The sequence below is a fragment of the Desmodus rotundus genome, chromosome 3 (assembly GCF_022682495.2).
Source record: "Desmodus rotundus isolate HL8 chromosome 3, HLdesRot8A.1, whole genome shotgun sequence".
Lineage (NCBI taxonomy): Eukaryota > Metazoa > Chordata > Mammalia > Chiroptera > Phyllostomidae > Desmodus > Desmodus rotundus.
Window position 1 is genome coordinate 42,843,505 of NC_071389.1, and position 19,457 is coordinate 42,862,961.

Genomic DNA, 19,457 nt, shown 5'->3' on the forward strand with positions numbered 1-19,457 from the left:
TTTATTTTTTAAAAAATATTTTATCATTTATGCTCTTATAGTTATCCCAATTTTTCCGCCTTTGCCCCACCCCCAGCCCACCCCTCACTCCCACAGTCAATCCCCAGACTGTTGTCCGTGTCCATGGGTCCTTCTATGTGATCTTTCACTAGTACCTTCCCCTTCTTCCTCCCTACCCCCCCCCTCAGCTGCAGTCTACTCCATGTTTTGATGCCTCTGGTTCTATTTTACTCATTAGTTTATTTTGTTCATTACATTCTACTTATAAGTGAGATTATATGGAATATATATGTATATATACATGTGTATATATACCAACTTAGAACTTACTAGTTTTTCTTTTATTTCTTTCAATTTTTATAATTTTCTTCAACAAGATATTGTAACCTTTGGTTTATTCCTAGATATCTTTATCTGTTTTTCTTTTATATATTTTTAACTTGTATTTTCTGTTTGTTGCTAATACATAGACATAAATTGACTTTTATATACTTGACATCTTACAACATTATTGTCTTACTCTTTTATAAAATAAGACCTAGTGTAGAACACTGGGAAAACCAAAATGCTAAAATAAAAAGATTAAAATAATTTGTAAACCTGTTCCCTAAAGATAAACTTATTAAATATTTCATGTAGAGCCTTCTAATGTCTTTGGGTATGTTCTCTATATGTGTATAAAAAATACTTTTAATAAGAATATGACTCAAATTTTAATACTGTGTGTATAGATTTTTATTTCTGGATTTTTCTATATAGCTAATAATAATCACTTTGGATAAGAGCAGTTTTCTTTTTCCTTTACCAGTCTTTCTTTTTTACTATGTCTGCCAAGATCCCTACTATGTTTCATAGAAGTAATGGTAGCTAACATTCTTGCCATTTTTATCTTCCTGATATTTAAGAAAATACTTTTGATGTTTCATCATTGAATATGATGTGTTCTTTAAGTTCTTGTAGACAATGCTTGAGGTTAATGGTGCATTCACTTTTATTCTTATTTTGCTAAGAATTTTTATAATAAATGGCATCGGCATTGAATTTTATTGTTATTATCTGTATTTACTGCAGTAATTGTGTGTATGTATAAATTATTTTTCCCCTGAGTCCCTTAAACTGGTAAATCACATTAATGGGTTTTACCTTGTTGAACAAATCTTGACTTCTTGGCTTAAAGTTAATCTCATCCTGATCTGGTTTGCCCATTGCTAATATTTCTTTTAGGATTTTGCATCTGTGGTCATTAATGAAGTTGTCCTGGAATTTTCCATTTATGTACTACTCTATCTGATGTTGGTTATATGAGACTACTAAAACGAATAGTAGGAATATTCCTTCCTCCCTTCCTCCCTTCCTCCCTTTCTTCCTTCCTTCCTTTTTAGTTCTCTGAGAGTTTGTGTAAAATGATAGTTATTCCTTAAATGTTTGGTCAAACTAGCCTATGAAGCCATTGTCAGCCTGTGTTTTCTATGTGGGAAAAATCTAAAATAATAGATTTAATTCATTAATAATTATTGAACTGTTTACATTTTCTATTTCTTCTAGAATCAGTTTTGGTTACTGACTCTTTTCTAGGAATATATCACTAACTTTTTACACTTGTTGGCGTAAAGCTGTTCAGGTGTTCTCTTAATCTGTGTTATCTATGCTCTCTCTGTAGTAGTTGGTTTTCTTTCTGAATATATATATTTTTTATATATTTCTTTCTTAGTTAATCTTCAAAGTTATTTTCTATTTAATTCCTCTTTTTGAACAATTAATTTTTTTTTAATTTTTAAAATGCAATTATTTATTTATTAACATTTAGAAACAAAACTGATTATCGTATTCCAGGGTGTTATTTTGCATATGGATATCATTATTGCTTTCTAGAGTTACACTTTTAATGCATAAGCATAAATAAACAGATACGGAATTAGTACTACCCATGTGTAACATGCATCTGTATTTTCCCCTCAAAAATTTGGGCAAAAGTATTCATTATACATGGCAAAATACAGCACTTTCAAGATTATCTCTTTGTCCTTGACTTTTGACAATTTAATATGTCTTGGTGGAGCTGCATTTGGGATTATTCTGAATTCTTTGACAAACATTTGACATACCTACATTTCTTGAGCATCAGTTATTGGACTTTTATTAGTTTCTTTCTTGGGTGCAATGTTTTTGATTCTATGTGAACCTTGTATCCTTGCACATTTTAGCAAGCATTCTCTTTTTCCAGCTTTTATAGATATCTTTTGGCAAGGAAAGACCATCACCATTGTCTCAACCTGAAGTTCTGGATGGCCAACTGGTAGTCTCTGTGGGAAGGTGGGGTTTACTGTCAGAGTCTCTATTTGAGTGAGGTCACCGTCCAGATTCTGAGGCCCGAAGGAGCCACTGGTTGGGTTCCACAGTCAAGCAGCTCTGTCAGCTGGTCTCCATGGTCATGTGGGGCCATTGGCTGGGTTCTGCAATTGCCTCTGGTCAAGCAGGGTCACTAGCTGTGTTCCCCAGTCAGGTAGGTGCTGCTGGCTTGATTCTGAATGGAGGCAGGGAACCAGGCTGTGCTTTGAGATCCTGTTAGCTTCTGGCTACACTTGAGTTGGGTAGGTTTTGCTGACTGGGTTCGCTGCCTGGTCAAGGCTGCCTGCTGTCATTACCATCAAGCAGAGCTATATGCTAGGCTCTGTAGCCAGGCAGGTCTGTAAACTGAACTCCAGGGCTTTGCAGGGTCACTCTTTGGGCTTCCTGTGGTTGGACAGGCCCAGAAGTGATATTCTGCAGCTGGATGAGGCTGCTGGCTTGCCACCCTCTCTGGATAGGGCTATATATAGGATGAGTTCCATGGCTGGGCCATACTGCTGGCTGAGAACCCAGTCTGGGCAGAAATGCTTACGTGTGCCCTGGCTAGAAGAAACCACTGGCTCCACTCCATAGGTGGGCAGAACTGCTGAGAAATGCTGGCTATGCTTCTGATCAGGGACCACTGCCATCAGGTACACAGTCCACCAAGACCCACATGCTGGTTGCTATGAGCCCCACATCTCTTCCTTATTTCTAGCTGATCCCAGGTTGTTTAGCTTTCCTGATTCTCCCAGTGTTCTTCATGAGGCAACATAGGAGTGGGTCTTATAGGAAGTTTTCTGAGTGCTGGGGAACTTGGATGTTTGCATTGGGATCTCTTTTCCCCACTGGAGAATCCCCTTGGTGCTTCAGCCTCACTTCCAGGTTCTGGGATTTTCACAAAGGCAAGAATTAACTTTTGAATTGTGTTAGTCTTCTTTGTGGTATCTTTTTTCTGTTCAATTTATTTTGTTTTTGTCTTTATATTGCCTTTCTTTTTTGTTACAGTTTCTTTTCCCTTTTTTTTTCCAGTAATATTTAGCTAGTTATAGAATTTATTTATTTTTAGTAATTTTTCTTTTCTAAAATAATCATTTAATCTTAGAAGCAGCAAGAGAAAAGGACACAGTTACCTACAAAGGAGTTCCCATAAGACTGTCAGCTGATTTCTCAAAAGAGACCTTACAGGCAACAAGGGGCTGGAAAGAAGTGTTCCAAGTCATGAAAGGCAAGGACCTACATCCAAGATTGCTCTATCCAGCAAAGTTTTCATTTAGAATGGAAGGGAAGATAAAGTGCTTCTCAGATAAGGTCAAGTTAAAGGAGTTCATCATGACCAAGCCCTTATTATATGAAATGTTAAAGGGACTTATCTAAGAAAAAGATGATAAAAAATATGAACAGTAAAAATGACAGCAAACTCACAGTTATTAACAACCACAGCTAAAACAAAAGCAAAAGCAAACTAAGCAAACAACTAGAACAGGAACAGAACCACAGAAATGGAGATCACACGGAGGGTTATCAATAGGGGAGTGGGAGGGGGAGAGAGGGGGGAAAGGTACAGAGAATAAATAGCATAAATGATAGGTGGAAAATAGACAGGGGGAGGGTAAGAATAGTGTAGGAAATGTAGAAGCCAAAGAACTTATAAGTATGACCCATGGACATGAACTATAGGGGGGAAATGTGGGAGGGAGGGGGTGGGCAGGATGGAGTGGAGTGAAGGGGGGGAAATGGGACAACTGTAATAGCATAATCAATAAATATATTTTTTACAAAGTGTAATTGAACAATAAAATATTTTTTTAAAAAAATCATTTATTTTCCTTCTAAGTCCCTCTTTACCTGCATCCCGAGATTTTAAGTTGAATTTCTATTGTTTAGTACTAAGTTGTTTTTTTTATCTCCCAACATGATTTCTTTTTCACCCAAGTTTATTTAGAAATGTATGCTTATATCTCTATTTGAATTTTTTAAACTTATTGTTATTATTTTCTAATATATTTAAATTATAATCAGAGATTCTGATTTGTATTCAATATTATCTTAAATTGGTTGAAATTCTTCTATGGCCTAGCACATTGTCAGTTATTGTATATATATATATTTGTGATTTAAAAGAATAGCTATTACCTAGTTATTAGGCACAGGTTTTTATACAAAGTCATTAAGGCAAAATAATTAATTGAGTTATTCAGATATTTTATGTACAAATTTATTTTGGGGGGAAGGGTGAGGGTAACCTAGATATCTCCCTTTTGATGGCAAAATTAGCCTATTTTTATGTAGTTTTTCAGTTTTTATTTTCTATTTCTTCAAATTAATGTATTAGGTGTTTACAAGATTTAAATTTTTATATCTTCCTAGGAAATTGACCCTGTTATTAATATATGACATTATTTAGTTATACCTTGACACCTATTTCATCTAATAAACCTGAAAATATCCCAGCTTTCTGTGTTTGCCTGATATTTTGGCTTGGAAATTTTTGAGCCACACACAGAATGAATTTTGGTCTCTAACCTGAATGTGTCTTGGCTTGTAAAAAATGCTCAAGGAAAACTGGTTTTTCTTTTTCCCTTTTTTTCTTCCACCTCAAGGTAAGTCGAAGGCCAGGAAACATTTCCTACTATAGCCTAATATCAAGATTCTGGTTTGATTCATTTGTTTGTTTGCTTTTTTAAAGCATATTTTATTGATTATGCTATTACACTTGTCCCATTTTTTTCTCCCTTTTATCCTCCTCTACCCTGCACACCCCTTCCCACCAGCATTCCCCTGCCCCCTTAGTACGTGTCCATGGGTCATACCTATAAGTTCTTTGGCTTCTCCATTTTCTATACTATTCTTAACACCCCCCTGACTATTCTGTACCTACCATTTATGCTTCTTATTCTTTGTACCTTTTCCCGCACTCTCCCCCCTCCCTATCCCCACTGATAATCCTCTGTGTGATCTCCATTTCTGTGAATCTGTTCCTGGTCTAGTTGTTTGCTCAGTTTGTTTTTGTTTTTATTTTTTAGGTTCAGTTGTTGATACTTGTGAGTTTGTTATCATTTTACTCTTCATAGTTTGATCTTCTTTTTCATAGATAAGTCCCTTTAACATTTCATATAATAAGGGCTTGGTGATGATGAACTCCTTTAACTTGACCTTATCTGGGAAGCACTTTATCTGCCCTTCCATTCTAAATGAAAGCTTTGCTGGATAGAGCAATCTTGGATGTAGGTCCTTGCCTTTCATGACTTGGAATACTTCTTTCCAGCCCCTTGTTGCCTGCAAGGTTTCTTTGGAGAAATCAGCTGATAGTCTTCTGGGAACTCCTTGGTAGGTAACTGTCTACTTTTCTCTTGCTGCTTTTAAGATTCTCTCCTTATCTTTAATCTTGGGTAACATAAGTATGATGTGCTTTGTTGTGTGTTTCCTTTGGTCCAACTTCTTTGGGACTCTGAGCTTCCTGGACTTCCTGGAAGTCTATTTCCTTTGTCAGATGGGGGGAGTTCTCCTTCATTATTTGTTCAAATAAGTTTTCAGTTTCTTGCTCTTCCTCTTCTCCTTCTGGCACCTCTATGATTAGGATGTTGGAATGTTTAACGTTGTCCCAGAAGTTCCTAAGCCTTCATTCTTGTTTCTTCATTCAGTTCTGGTTGAATGTTTCTTTCTTCCTTCTATTCTAAATTGTTGATTTGAGCCCTGGTTTCCTTCCCTTCTCTGTTGTTTCCCTGTATATTTTTCTTTATTTCACTTTGCATAACCTTCAGTTCTTCCTCTATTTTGTGTCCATACTCAATCATATCCTTGCGCATCCTGATTACCAGTATTTTGAACTCTGCTTCAAATAGGTTTTCTATCTCCTCATCACTTAGTTCTTTTTCTGGAGGTTTGATCTATCCTTTCTTTTGGGCCATATTTATTTGTCTCAGCATACCTGTTACGTTGGAAGGGGCAGAGCCTGGGGTATTCACTAGGGCAGGGCAACCCATGTAGCTGCATTGTGATGCTGTATGTGGGGGCAGGGTCCAAGAAGGAATAATACTTCTTGCTCAGCTCTCAGCCAGATTTCAGTCACTTCCACCACTACCCACAAACAAATTGGGCCCTTCTTGTGCTGATTCCCAGGTGGGTGGCCTTGTGTATGGTCCAGGACCCCATGGATCTCTCCAACAAACTCTCCTGTGAGGCTGGGAGTTTCTCCCACTGCCACAACCCCCACAGGTTTTACAGCCAGAGGTTTTGTGTAGTTTCCCGACTTGGATCCTGGGTTGCTTAGTCTGTCTTGCTCCCCAGTTCCTCCCAGTTTATCTGCACGTGACGACCTGGTCTTCCAGCCACTGCCTTGCCCAGTCCTCTAGCCACTGCCTTGCCACACATCCTCTCTGCCCCCGCTGCCTGTCTCCACCCTTCTTTCCAGTGTGGATGAATGTTTCTTTATCTACTTGATTGTCAGCCTTTCATACAGTTTGATTTTCTGGCATTCTGGTCATTTTTTGTTTTTAAGTTTGTTGTAGTCTTTCTTTTGGTTGTACAAGGAAGCAAAGCATATCTACCTGTGCCTCCATCTTGGCTGGAAGTCCTTGTTTGTTTTTAACTTTATTGCAGATTCCCTCTATTAAAAGGAAGAAAAAAAGGAAGGAAAAGCTATAACTGAATAGAACACTTGGGACGTTATTTACAGACATGTGCACTGGGGATAATCAAGATTTCTTGAGAATTTGGGGGAAGGATTTTGCAAAAGGATAAGGAAAAGTAACATACAGTTGCTTACCAAATTGTAGGATTGTCTGTTTTAACCTGGTTGGCCAACGTCTTTGAGTTCAGATTGTAATCATAAAGATTATATTCTGATGAGCAGTAGCATATACTGTGGGTGCAAGATTCTGTGGGCAACTATTAATAAACATAAATAATAGGTAGATTCTGGAAGACTGTGGTGTAGCAGTGTTAGTAACACACAGATTGCAGGTGATTTCTTGCAGAATTCTTTCTCAACCTTTTGGAGATATGATAGGCTTTGTTTGTGAGGTTTGGATTTGGAAGGGTAATATCTTTGCTTCCATCTCCCACCTTGCTTAACCTCAAGTGGAGCTAATTAAATCGCCAGCAGTCACTAGATAAAAATAAGTAGGAACTGTATGATTATATTTACATAAACACCTAGAAAATACAACCAGTATTGACAAAAAAGAGATTACTAGTTCAGGAGAACGGGGTGCCAGTGTAAAGGGTGGGCAGGAGGAATTAAAAAGAGGCACAAGGAAACTTTCAGGGATGACAGTAATGTACATTATTTGGATCATGGTAATGGATTCAAATTGTATACTTTGAAATGTGTATGTTTTTTTAATATGTTAATTGTATCTCAATATACCACAAAAAAGCTTTTAAAGACAAACAAAAATCTCCTGCCCTCCTGGAGCTTGCATTCGAGTGGGGTAACGCAAACAATCTAGAATTCAGAGACTGCCGTTTTAAAGTACCTGGGGATAAGACATGGACACCTACAAACATGGCATCTGAAAGGGGCTGCAATATAAGCTCCATAAGGCTCCATGAGGCTTTCTCTTGTCTCATAATAATCCCTATTGCCCGGGACATTGCCGGACCCCTAACAGGCACACAATACATACTCGTTGATTGAATAAAGATTCCTCAGAACAAAACAAAATCACTGGCTCCAGGCCGCCAGGGATTGTCACATGCCCTTTGGAATTTATTGATATTTCTGTTCTTGGTCACATGTTACAACAACACGTTTTTGAAACTTTGTCATTTTTATGTGGTTAATGGGTTTCTCAGAATACGTAGTCTACCTTATTGCTTAGAAAGTTGATTCTACAGTCTGAGCGTGCATTATTTGGATACTGAAACTTACAGTGTGCCGGTTACTGTGCAACAGTTGGGACTAATGTCAAAAAGGAAACAGATAAGGAATCTGACACATGATAAACACACATAGATGAATAAACTGATTACTAAATTAATTACTATGGGGAAACGAAGTAATGTATTTGATTTAGGAAAATTGCACATAAGGTCCCAGGAAGGAAAAAGATAAATGTATGATTCATATCAACTGTGTCTTGTTCCATTAAACCGAATTGATTTTCAATATATAGCAAGGATATTTGCATTCAACTCTAAGTTTAATATGACTATATTCTTAGGAACTATTATATTGGTGAAATGCATTCTAAAAATGTACCTACTCCAGATGAGTTCTTGAAATGAGTACATTTTTTTATATGTAAATTATACCTCAGTAAGGTTAAGACACATCTATTTCAAGTGAAAAATCTGGACACGCTACACTCTGGGACTAAGGGAAACCTCAAGAAGGCGTTTCACGAAGATCAGAATGGTCTCTTGTGAACTCCTTGAGGGCACGTTAGTGTCACCGGGTGTGTGCTCTCAGATCATTCTTAATAGCAGCAAATAACACAGTGTTCCATCAGTGATATTCCACATTGTGCTAGACCTTAGAACTGGCTGATAACACTCAGCTTAATGGATGAGAATCTGCGATATTCTTTTACACACACACACAGAGCACATAGACGTGGGTATCACTCAACATTAGTATAAATGTTTTCATAGTATTATATGTCTTGGTTTATACTCCACACCAATAAGATCAAGGAGATCAGAGAGAAAGTACACCTGTTTCAAAATGACAATTACCTAATCACTTTGATTTTGTGAATTTGGATTCTTGCATAAAAATGCTTTTAAGTTAATGGTTTCTATGAAAAAGGTTTCTTTTTTTAAATTAAAAGGTTAGAATATCTAAAGTAACATAAGTTTGGTTTCACTGTTTTCTGGGAAACTGGGAATATTAGATTGTCGCTATACACCTACCAGAGATTCTTTAGGAGACTTACATCCAATTTATTAATACCCTCTGAAGGTAGGAAAATATCACACACTCGCAATGAAGGAAAGAGCTTTGCGCAGTTTCGTATACCAGAGTGCTTTTAGCAATAAAAACATAGAATTGGAAATTTAAAAATGAAGAAACAAAAGTCCAAAAAAAGTTCTGTTACCACTGGGGATTTACTGTGGGAGCCAAGAAATCATGTGTCTGCTATTAAAATAGCTCGTGAATTGCGTATCTCAGGCATCCCTATTTAATTGGTTCTGGAAGATGAGTCCACTTGAATATCTCCATGGGACCTCCAAAACTGACAAAATATAATTTAAGAAATAAAAACATGACCTATAAAATTATGTAAAATGTACAGGTGCTAGATATTTATTTAACTCATTAACAAAGGAACTGACAGGATGGTCAGCCTGGTTCAGAGAGATTGGAGAGAGTGAAGTATTTATAGTTGCTGAGAGAAAGAACACAAAATAGGCACAAAACTAGCTAATGTCTTACAGGGCAATAAAACTGTAACCTTTGGAGTTATTCTTTCTACAGGACTAATATAATTTGCATCTCTTCCAGGCAGAATTAATATGCAATGCTATTGGATAGGAACCATTTGCATTATTGTCATTTTTCCAAAAGTTAATATTGTCAGGGAACCTAAGTAGCCTGAGTGGGAACTAGTTATTGACTCATATGTAAGGAAGGCCTACTTTGTACCAGGCATTCTCTGAGCTGAGGATGCCACACTGTCTGTGTTGGCCTCGTGGAGACTATGTTCACCTGGCCTCCTGGTATATACCCAGCTCCAGCCTTCATTGCAATGGGGAGAGGCTGACCCTGCCTACACGCTTCCCAAATGTGCAGTAGGAAGATGCCCTGGGTACCTGGCAACCCACATTCAAACTAGAGGGAGTCCAAGATATGCGTATCCTATATTCTCAGGAGTATTGGTAGGCTTAACGAAATAAGTCAGTTGTGCAAACAGTTTCCCCTTAAACAAAAAAGTGCTGTTAAAGACTTTATATCTCTTAACCTTACCTGAAAAGCTGAGTTGGCCATTCTTGTTCTGAGTATTGTCTTTGACCTAGAATGATCTGGTTCTGAGGAAAAGGTTTTCCTGAAAAGAATTCATTCGCCTTTTTTTTTTTACTCTTCACTTAACTCTTAATTTTTTTTCAGGCAGAATTAAAGAGACACTGTGGCCAATTTCTGCATTCTTCTGTTGCTTAATAAGCATTTTGTCTTTGGCATTTTCTCTTCCTTCATCTTTCTTGAATTTTATCAGTTTTTGGGTAGACACTTTGAATGATTCGGGTGTGTGTTTTCCTTTATGGATCCCACCTAATGCTGTCCTTTGGAGGAACTTAATACCCAAGCCAGCTTTCTGTAATGGCCAGCGACTGCCCATTTGCCAAAGTGTATCCTGCCATTAGTGGGGTTGTCATTTGAATCGTAATTGAATGTGCTTTGCTGAGATCCTGGAGCAAAACAAATCTTAATCTAATTGTTTTGGAATTGGAGTGTTAGGGTGTATTTGCTCCTATTCTTGAGTAACTTGGATCTCTGTGTAAAGTCCGGCATGTTTTATTTTTTCCAGCATTCAAGAAAACATCTACATTCTATGAAGGTAACACAGTCATAGAGTTTTGTTCTGCTTTAATTAAGTGTTTGAAGCAAGTATTGATGTGTTGTGTCATTCATTTGGCATGTAAATTTAAAGATTACTTACACAGACAAGCAAAACGTATTCATCATAAAGATTTCTTTCTTTTTCCAAACTTTGAAATGTGTGTTGACTATTTACATGTTATAAATGAATATCTTTTCAGCTAGAAAATCTTGGTATTTCATTTCAAATATGTTTGTGAGAATGAAATCTGTATCTTCTACAATTAAATAAAAAGTTTAAATAATAGTAGAGTTAACATAGTGTGTAGTTTTTACATTTAGATTTAATTTTGAAATGTCATTTGAATTACTTGGTTTAGTAACAAAGAAAATTGGGCTGAACTCAATATAATGACTTTCTTACTGGGGAAAGGAATGCATTCCTCTGGGTAAGTCTGTAGTCTTAAGAAGTATGCTTTCATTCCTGTTTGTTGGTGTGTTTACATCACAGAGTCACTTTTACATAAACATAAGAAAATAAATTGCATTTGTTTTATTATCCTTGTGATATAACTGAAGTTTGATACAGGTGATCTTTTTATCCTGTTTGTCTTTGAAGAAAAGGATTGTGCAAAAGCAATTTACCCTTCTCTCAAATTTTGCATCTTCAGAGGCAAGGAACTGCTCCGCCTCCAATGAAACTGCCCCCTCCTTACAAAGCTCCATCTGATGACAGTGATGGAAATGAAGAAGAATACGCATTTACCAACAGTGAGTTCCTTTGCATTGTTCGAAGTGGGTGCAGAATTCATGAAATGGTGCTCTAATGATTGTTGTAAATTATGAAATGCAGTGCTGTGTGTTCGTAGAAAATGTGCATGAATGTATCATGCTAAAAGAGAAAAATTATATTCTCCTTAACTTTTGTGACTTTATGTTCCTCAGCATTTCTCTTTGATGGTAATATAATATTACAGTAAATATGAAAGGCATCTGGGTTGAACGCTATTTTACCTACATTCCATCCTGGCCTTACTATGTGGTTATGAATACAAAAATGGTAAGAAGTCCTTGAAATTGCATTTGATCCACAATAACTGGAATTGGGTGACAGTTCTTGATTACTTACCCTACTCGAATGGGTGGTGATGTTGCCAATGCCATTTTTCTCCTTTAGAATTCCTTTCATGATTTTCTTTTGCACTAGCTATATCAAATACACATCCATACATATATTTATTCAAGGCTTTATTTGAAAGAATTTGTATTTTATGCATGTGAAGTATATGTAGTTAGATCTGATTTCTGTTGTATATGGAAATCCTTTTGGGGATGAAGAGAATGTTCTAGAATTAGATTGTGATGATGGTTGCACAACCTGTGACTGTACTAAAACCCATAGGATTACATGTTTAAATGGATGATTTTTTGGTTTGTGGAATATATATGTGGGTATATATATATACATATATACTGTATAATTCTTTTTTTCTAAGATTTTATTTATTTTTATAGAGGAGAAGGAAGGGAGAGAAACATCAGTCTGTGGTTGCCTCTCTCATGTCCCCACCCTGGGGACCTGGCCAGCAACCCAGGCACATGCCCTGACTGGGAACTGAACCAGCAACCCCTTGATTTTCAGGTTGGCACCCAATCCACTGAGCCACACCAGCCAGGGCTATACTGTATAATTCCTTAAAGATATTTTTTTATATACAGAAAAGGAGTTCGATATAAAAATTGAAAGAGTTGTACTTCTAGTGTGTAACCTTAAGCATTCCGTCTTCTGTGAAAATAATGGGACTTACATCACAGGGTTATGGTGAAGATTAAAATAAGATGATAAGACCTTTAGCCTGCCATATAGTGAATCTTCAACAAATATTATAGCTCTTATTATTGTTAATAATTATTATCAAGATGGCTTTGTAACTTTATATTTTTCTAACTATAATACTAAATGTTTAAATAAAAATGTAAGTTTATAATTATTTAGTTGACTTGATAAAAGTTTGGTTTGTACTTTGCAATTTTACAGAGCCCTTTCTCATGCATTATTCTCTTTATTCAACAAATCTTTGTTGAAAGCCAACTGCTTTTTACTAACAGTATTAATTGAGTGAGTCTGCTATGAAATGAATAGCATAGCTCCCTTTTTCTTGGTGGATCATGGGCCTGGAAAGGAGGATATAAATGCATGGAAACAAATTTTGATAAATGTACCAGAGTGCCTTGATTTTCAACCTCTTTTGGAGAACTATATATGATGGATACGATTGACATGTGTGTGCACATGTGTAGTATAATTCCTTGTTTGGATATAGATATTAGGACAGCTGCAGCAGAGTGGAGAGAGCTTATTGATTATTCATAATTTCTGGGATGCTAGAATGCCTATATTTGCATAGTTCTTAGAAATCCTCATTTGGACATGTGACTAAGACTACATTCTAATCCTAGTTCTACAACTTAATTGTGAATTCATAGACAATTTACTTAACCTCTTCCCTAAGGGGAAGTAGGGGTGTCCTACTATAACTTGCCTCATAAGTTTGTGGTGAGAATTAGAGGGGAAAAAACATTTAAAGAGCCTAGTATAGGGATTGTGATAACTAGTAAACTCTCTGGTCTCCACGTGCCAAGCCTTCACATATATTATTAGGTCAGTCAACATACTGATTTTGTGAGGTCTCTAATTTTACAAATAAAGAAGCTGAAGCTCAGAGAAATTAAGGAATACATCCAAACTTCACACAGCTAGTAAACAGGGCAAATGGAGATTAAACCCAGGCACTCTGACTTCAGAGCCTATACTATCATCAACACTAACCATTACCTAAAATCCATTACTATGGTAGAAGTAGGTGCAAAGTGGTTGGAGGTTATCGAGTCAATAGTACTTTGATTCCACAAAATAGGCAGAGCACAGCACTCACCCCAGAGTTCCCACATCATGTGTACATCTGTGTTTGCACATGTGCAGAGACACACTCACAAAATTAGTGGGATTCATGAAAGGCACTGATTCATACTCACAGGAGATCCATTAGCCCCACCTGACTCTTAGCACTCCCACCCTGCTGAGCTTGGGCCCCTGCAGAATCTGGGACAGACTGAGTTGTGGGGCTCTAGGGCTCCATTTTTCCCTGGCATGCCTAACTGGTGCAGTGCCTTCCTTTCACACGGCCAAATCTTTGTCTGTTTAGTCCTGAAAAACTCTGTTGGCCTCACCCTGATGACTCCCTGAGACCCTGCCCCACCACAAAGGTGGGTGGCAGCTGGCCTTGGTGTACCCTGGGACTTTCACTGAATGGCCTCAGACCCAGCCTTGGCACTGAGTTTGAACCTGTATCAACCTGGTAAACACCATTTGCCCTTAACTCACTGAGAACATACCTCACGTAACTCAGGTACTGCCAGAGGCTCCTTCAGTGACTGAACCTAACAGGCAGCTAGAGGTGGAGGCAGATCATGGGCCTTCTGCTGAACTGCCGTCAGGTTCAGTGCTGGTAAAAGCCAGCTTAAGTGCTCAGCTTGGTCCTTCCTACACACACCCAGGCCCAACAGAGGCAGCCACTATCTGTGGATTGCTTTGTAGCTCCGAACAGGTTACCCAGGGCCACTCAACAGGGAAAGTCTGACATTGACCTGCACCAGAGTCCCTCCCAAGAGGTGCCACAACCAACACACCCAGTGGCCAATTTCAGACAACATCAGAGCAGCATCCAATTAGCTTCAGAAGTGGCATATCCAGAGGGAGATATCTGCAGACAACAGACCCTACTGAGACAAATTCTGCCTCATGTGTTCAGCACCTGCACAGCAGCTCATATACTGTGTTTGCAGTTGATACCCCGTACACCGTGTTTGGGATTGTGCATGAGGGTCAACCCCATGCACAAATGGGCCAATAGCAATCAACACTCAGTTACAACAGGAAGGCGCACAATACCCACACTGGGACATTCCTGGAGCACTCAACTCAGGTGATCATTGATACTGTGCCACAGGGTCTCACAGGACACCTACTACATAAGGTCACTCTACCAAGAGGGCAGACATAGCAGATCTACATAATACATAAAAACAAACACAAATAGCCAAAACAAGGAGACAAAGAAACGTGCCCCAAATGAGAGAACAGAAGAAATTTCCAGAAAAAGAGCTAAATGAAATGGAGACAAGCAATTTACCAATTTTGGAGTTAAAAAAAAATGCTTATAATGATGCTCAGGGATCTTAGTGGGAACTTCAAGGGACTTAGTGAGAACTTCAATAACATGGGAAAGGATATAGAAACCATTAAAAAAAAGCCAGTCAGAAATTAAGCCAATCTGAAATTAAATATCAGAAGTAAAGAATACACTAGAAGTAATAAACACTGGGTTGGATAAGCAAAGGATCAAATCAGTGATTAGGAACACAAGGTAGCAGAAAACACCCAATCAAAGCAGCAAAAAGAAAAATAAGATTTAAAAATAAAGATAGTTTAAAGGATCTTTGGAACAACATAAAACGTAACAACATCCACATCATAGGGGTACCAGAAGGAACAGATAGAAAGCAAAAGAAACTTACTTGAAGAAGTAATGGCTGAAAAGTTCTTTAACCGGGTGAAGGAAAAAGACACACAAGTCTAGGAAACACAGAATCCCAAATAAGATGAAACCAAAGAGGCCCACACCAAGACACATCATAATTAAAATATCAAAGGTTAAAGACAGAGAGAGAATCTTAAAATCAGCAACAGAAAGACAGTTACCTGAAAGGGTGCTCCCATAAGACTACCAGCTGATTTCTCAACATAAACATTTCAAGCCAAAAGGGATTGGCATGAAATACTCAGTGATAAAAAGCAAGGACCTATGACCAAGACTACTTTACCCAGCAAGGCTATCATTTCAAGTTGAAAGAGAAATAAAGAGCTCCCTAGACAAAAAAAAAAAAAAAAAAAAAAAAAAAAAAAAAAAAAAAAAAAAAAAAACCCAAAACTAAAAGAATTCATCATCACCAAACCAGTATTACAATAAATGTTAAGGTTCTTCCAGAAGAAGAAGAAGAAGAAAAGAAGAAAAAAACAGAGGAACATAGTTATATAGAATAAAATGACAAAAAATATATACCTATCAAATCACTTTAGATGTAAATGTCTTAAATGCTCCAATCAAAAGACATAGGGTAGCTGAATGGATAAGAGAATAAGAGCCATAAATATCCTATCTACAAGAGACCCACCTGAGATCAAAAGATACACACAGACTAAAAGTAAAGGAATGGAAAAAGATATTTTACTGCAATGGAAATGAAAAAAAACAAAACAAAACCTGGGGTAGCCATCCTAATCTGACAAAACTGACTTTAAAATGAAGGCTATAGTAAAAGACAAAGGACACTACATAAATATAAAGGGAGCAATCCAGCAAGAGGCCATACCCCTTGTAAACATTTATGCACCCAACATATGAGTGCCTGAATATGTAAAGCAAATGTCGATGGACTTAAAGGGAGAGAGCAACAGAAATACAGTGATAGTAGGAAATTTTCACACCCTATTGACATCAATGGATAGATCTTCCAGACAGAAAATCAACAAGGAAACAGTGGCCTTATATGACACACTAGATCAGATGGATTTAGTCCACATCTTCAGAGAATTTTAAACTAAAGCAGCAGAATATACATTCTTTTCAAGTGCACATGAAGCATTTTCTAGGATAAACCACATGTTAGGACACAAAGCAAGTCTCCATACATTTAAGACTGAAATCACACCAAGCATATTCTCTGACAATAATGGTATAAAACTACAAATCAATAACATAAAAATAAACCCTGAAAAATACACAAAGATATGGAAGCTAAATAACATATTACTAAATAATGAATAGGTTAACAATGAGATAAGGCAAAAAAACCTAAAGATACCTTGAAACAAATGAAAATGAGAACACAAGCACCCAATATCTATGGGACACAGCAAAAGCCGTCCTAAGAGGGAAATTAATAGCACTACAGGCCTATCTCAAGAAACAAGCTTTTTCTACCATCTTGATAAAATCCAGCACCCAGTGATAATAAAAATTCTCAGCAAAATGGGCATAGAGGGAACATACCTTAACATAATAAAGGCCATATATAACAAACCCACAGCCAACGTCATACTCAATGGGCAAAAACTATAACCATTTCCCTTGGGAATAAGAGATATCTGCTGTCACCACTCTTATTCAACACAGTACTGGAAGTCCTAGCTACAGCAAACAGAGAGGAGGAAGATATAAAAGACAGCCCAATAGGAAAGGAACAAATAAAACTGTCATTATTTGTAGATGACATGATATTGTACACAGAAAATCCCAAATATTCTACCAGTTACTACTAGAGCTGATGAATGAATTCACTAAAGTAGCAGGATACAAAATAAATATCCAGAAATCAGTTGCATTTTTATATGACATCAAAGAACTATCAGGAAAAAAATAGCTCTCAAATTCTTGCCAAGTTGGAGGCATAGGTAGATACATTTTGCCTCCTGGCACAGTGAAAAGGACAACAGCAAACTTAAAAACTAAAAGTAACCAGAACTACCGTAAAATTGAACTGTATTGAAGTCCTACAACCAAGTTAAAGAAGAAACATTCATTCAGACCAGTAGGAGGGGTAGAGACAGACAGACAGCCAGGTAGAGAGGATGTGCAGCAAGGTGGTGGCTGGTGGACTGGGCAGTCTTACAATTGCATGCAGATAAACTGGGAGGAACAACTGGGTATCGAGGTAGACCAAGCAACCCCAGATTCCAGCATGGGGAAATAAAGCCTCAAAACCTCTGGCTGTAAAAATCTGTAGGAATTGCAGAGGCAGAACAAACTCCCAACCTCACAGGAGAGTTCATTAGAGAGACCCATAGGGTCCTAGGACATGCACAATCCCACCCACCCAGGAATCAGCATCAAAAGGGCCCAATTTGCTTGTGGGTAGTGGCGGAAGTAACTGAAAGCCAGCAGAGAGCTGAGCAAACAGCATTGTTCCCTCTTGGACTCCTACCGCACATACAGTGCCACAACACACCAACTGGGTTGCTCCGCCATGGCAAATACCTAAGACTCTGTCCCTTACAAGGTAAAAGGCAAGGTGAGACAAAGAATTATGGCCCAAATGAAAGAACAGATCAAAGCTCCAAAAATAGAACGAAGCAATAAAGAGATAGCCAACCTATCAGATGCAGGATTCAAAACACTGGTAATCAGGATGCTCACAGAAATGGTTGAATATGGTCACAAAATAGAGGAAGAAGTGAAGGCTATGCAAAGTGAAATAAAGAAAAATATACAGGGAAACAACAGAGAAGAGAAGGAAACCAGGACTCAAATCAACAATTTGGAGAAGGAAGAAAGAAACATTCAACCAGAACTGAATAAAGAAACAAGAATTAAAAAAAAAAAAAAAGGAGAGGCTTAGGAACCTCTGGGACAAGTTTAAACGTTCCAACATCCTAATCATAGAGCTACCAGAAGGAGAAGAGGAAGAGCAAGAAATTGAAATCTTATTTGAACAAATAATGAAGGAGAACTCCCCCATCTGGCAAAGGAAATAGACTTCCAGGAAGTCCAGGAAGCTAAGAGTCCCAAAGAAGTTGGACCAAAGGAAACACACACCAAGGCACATCATACTTATGTTACCCAAGATTAAAGATAAGGAGAGAATCTTAAAAGCAGCAAGAGAAAAGCAGACAGTTACCTACCAAGGAGATTCCAGAAGACTATCAGCTGATTTCTCCAAAGAAACCTTGCAGGCAACAAGGGGCTGGAAAGAAGCATTAGAAGTCATGGAAGGCGAGGACCTACTTCCAAGAATACTCTATCCAGCAAAGCTATCATTTAGAATGGAAGGGCAGATAAAGTGCTTCCCAGATAAGGTCAAGTTAAAGGAGTTCATCATCACCAAGCCCTTATTATATGAAATGTTAAAGGGACTTATCTATGAAAAAGAAGATCAAACTATGAAGAGTAAAATGATAACAAACTCACAAGTATCAACAACTGAACCTAAAAAATAAAAACAAAAACAAACTGAGCAAACAACTAGACCAGGAACAGAATCACAGAAATGGAGATCACATAGAAGATTATCAGTGGGGATAGGGAGCGGGGAGAGTGCGGGAAAAGGTACAAAGAATAAGAAACATAAATGGTAGGTACAGAATAGTCAGGGGGATATTAAGAACAGTATAGGAAATGGAGAAGCCAAAGAACTTATAGGTATGACCCATGGACACGTGCTAAGGGGGCAGGGGAATGCTGGTGGGAAGGGGTGTGCAGGGCTGAAGGGAATAAAGGGGAGGAATAAATGGGACAACTGTAATAGCATAATCAATAAAATATATTTAAAAAATAAAATAGAAAACTATCATAAGGGAAACTAAGAAGACAATCCCAAAAGGACTTACAGGCAAGATGGAGGTATAGGTAAACACAGCTTACCTCTTCATACAACCACATCAAAATTAACTAAACTGTAAAACACCCATCACTCAGAACCATCAGAAATCGAGTTGAATGAAAGTCCAACAATTACAGAATTAAAGAAACCACATCCATACAGACTAGTAGGTGAGGTGGAGACACGGAACATGTTGGTCCCACATCCA

The 19,457-nt window shown here is 37.7% G+C and overlaps 1 protein-coding gene across 3 annotated transcripts in view; it reads left to right on the forward strand.

Moving 5' to 3' along the window:
• Positions 1-19,457, forward strand: part of PATJ (PATJ crumbs cell polarity complex component) — a 322,107-nt gene that overhangs the window by 139,953 nt on the left and 162,697 nt on the right. For all 3 annotated transcript variants that reach the window (XM_024565364.3, XM_024565365.3, XM_024565366.4), the window contains exon 27: positions 11,482-11,581. In XM_024565364.3, the coding sequence (XP_024421132.2) occupies positions 11,482-11,581 (100 nt within the window). The remainder of the gene's footprint in view (positions 1-11,481; positions 11,582-19,457) is intronic.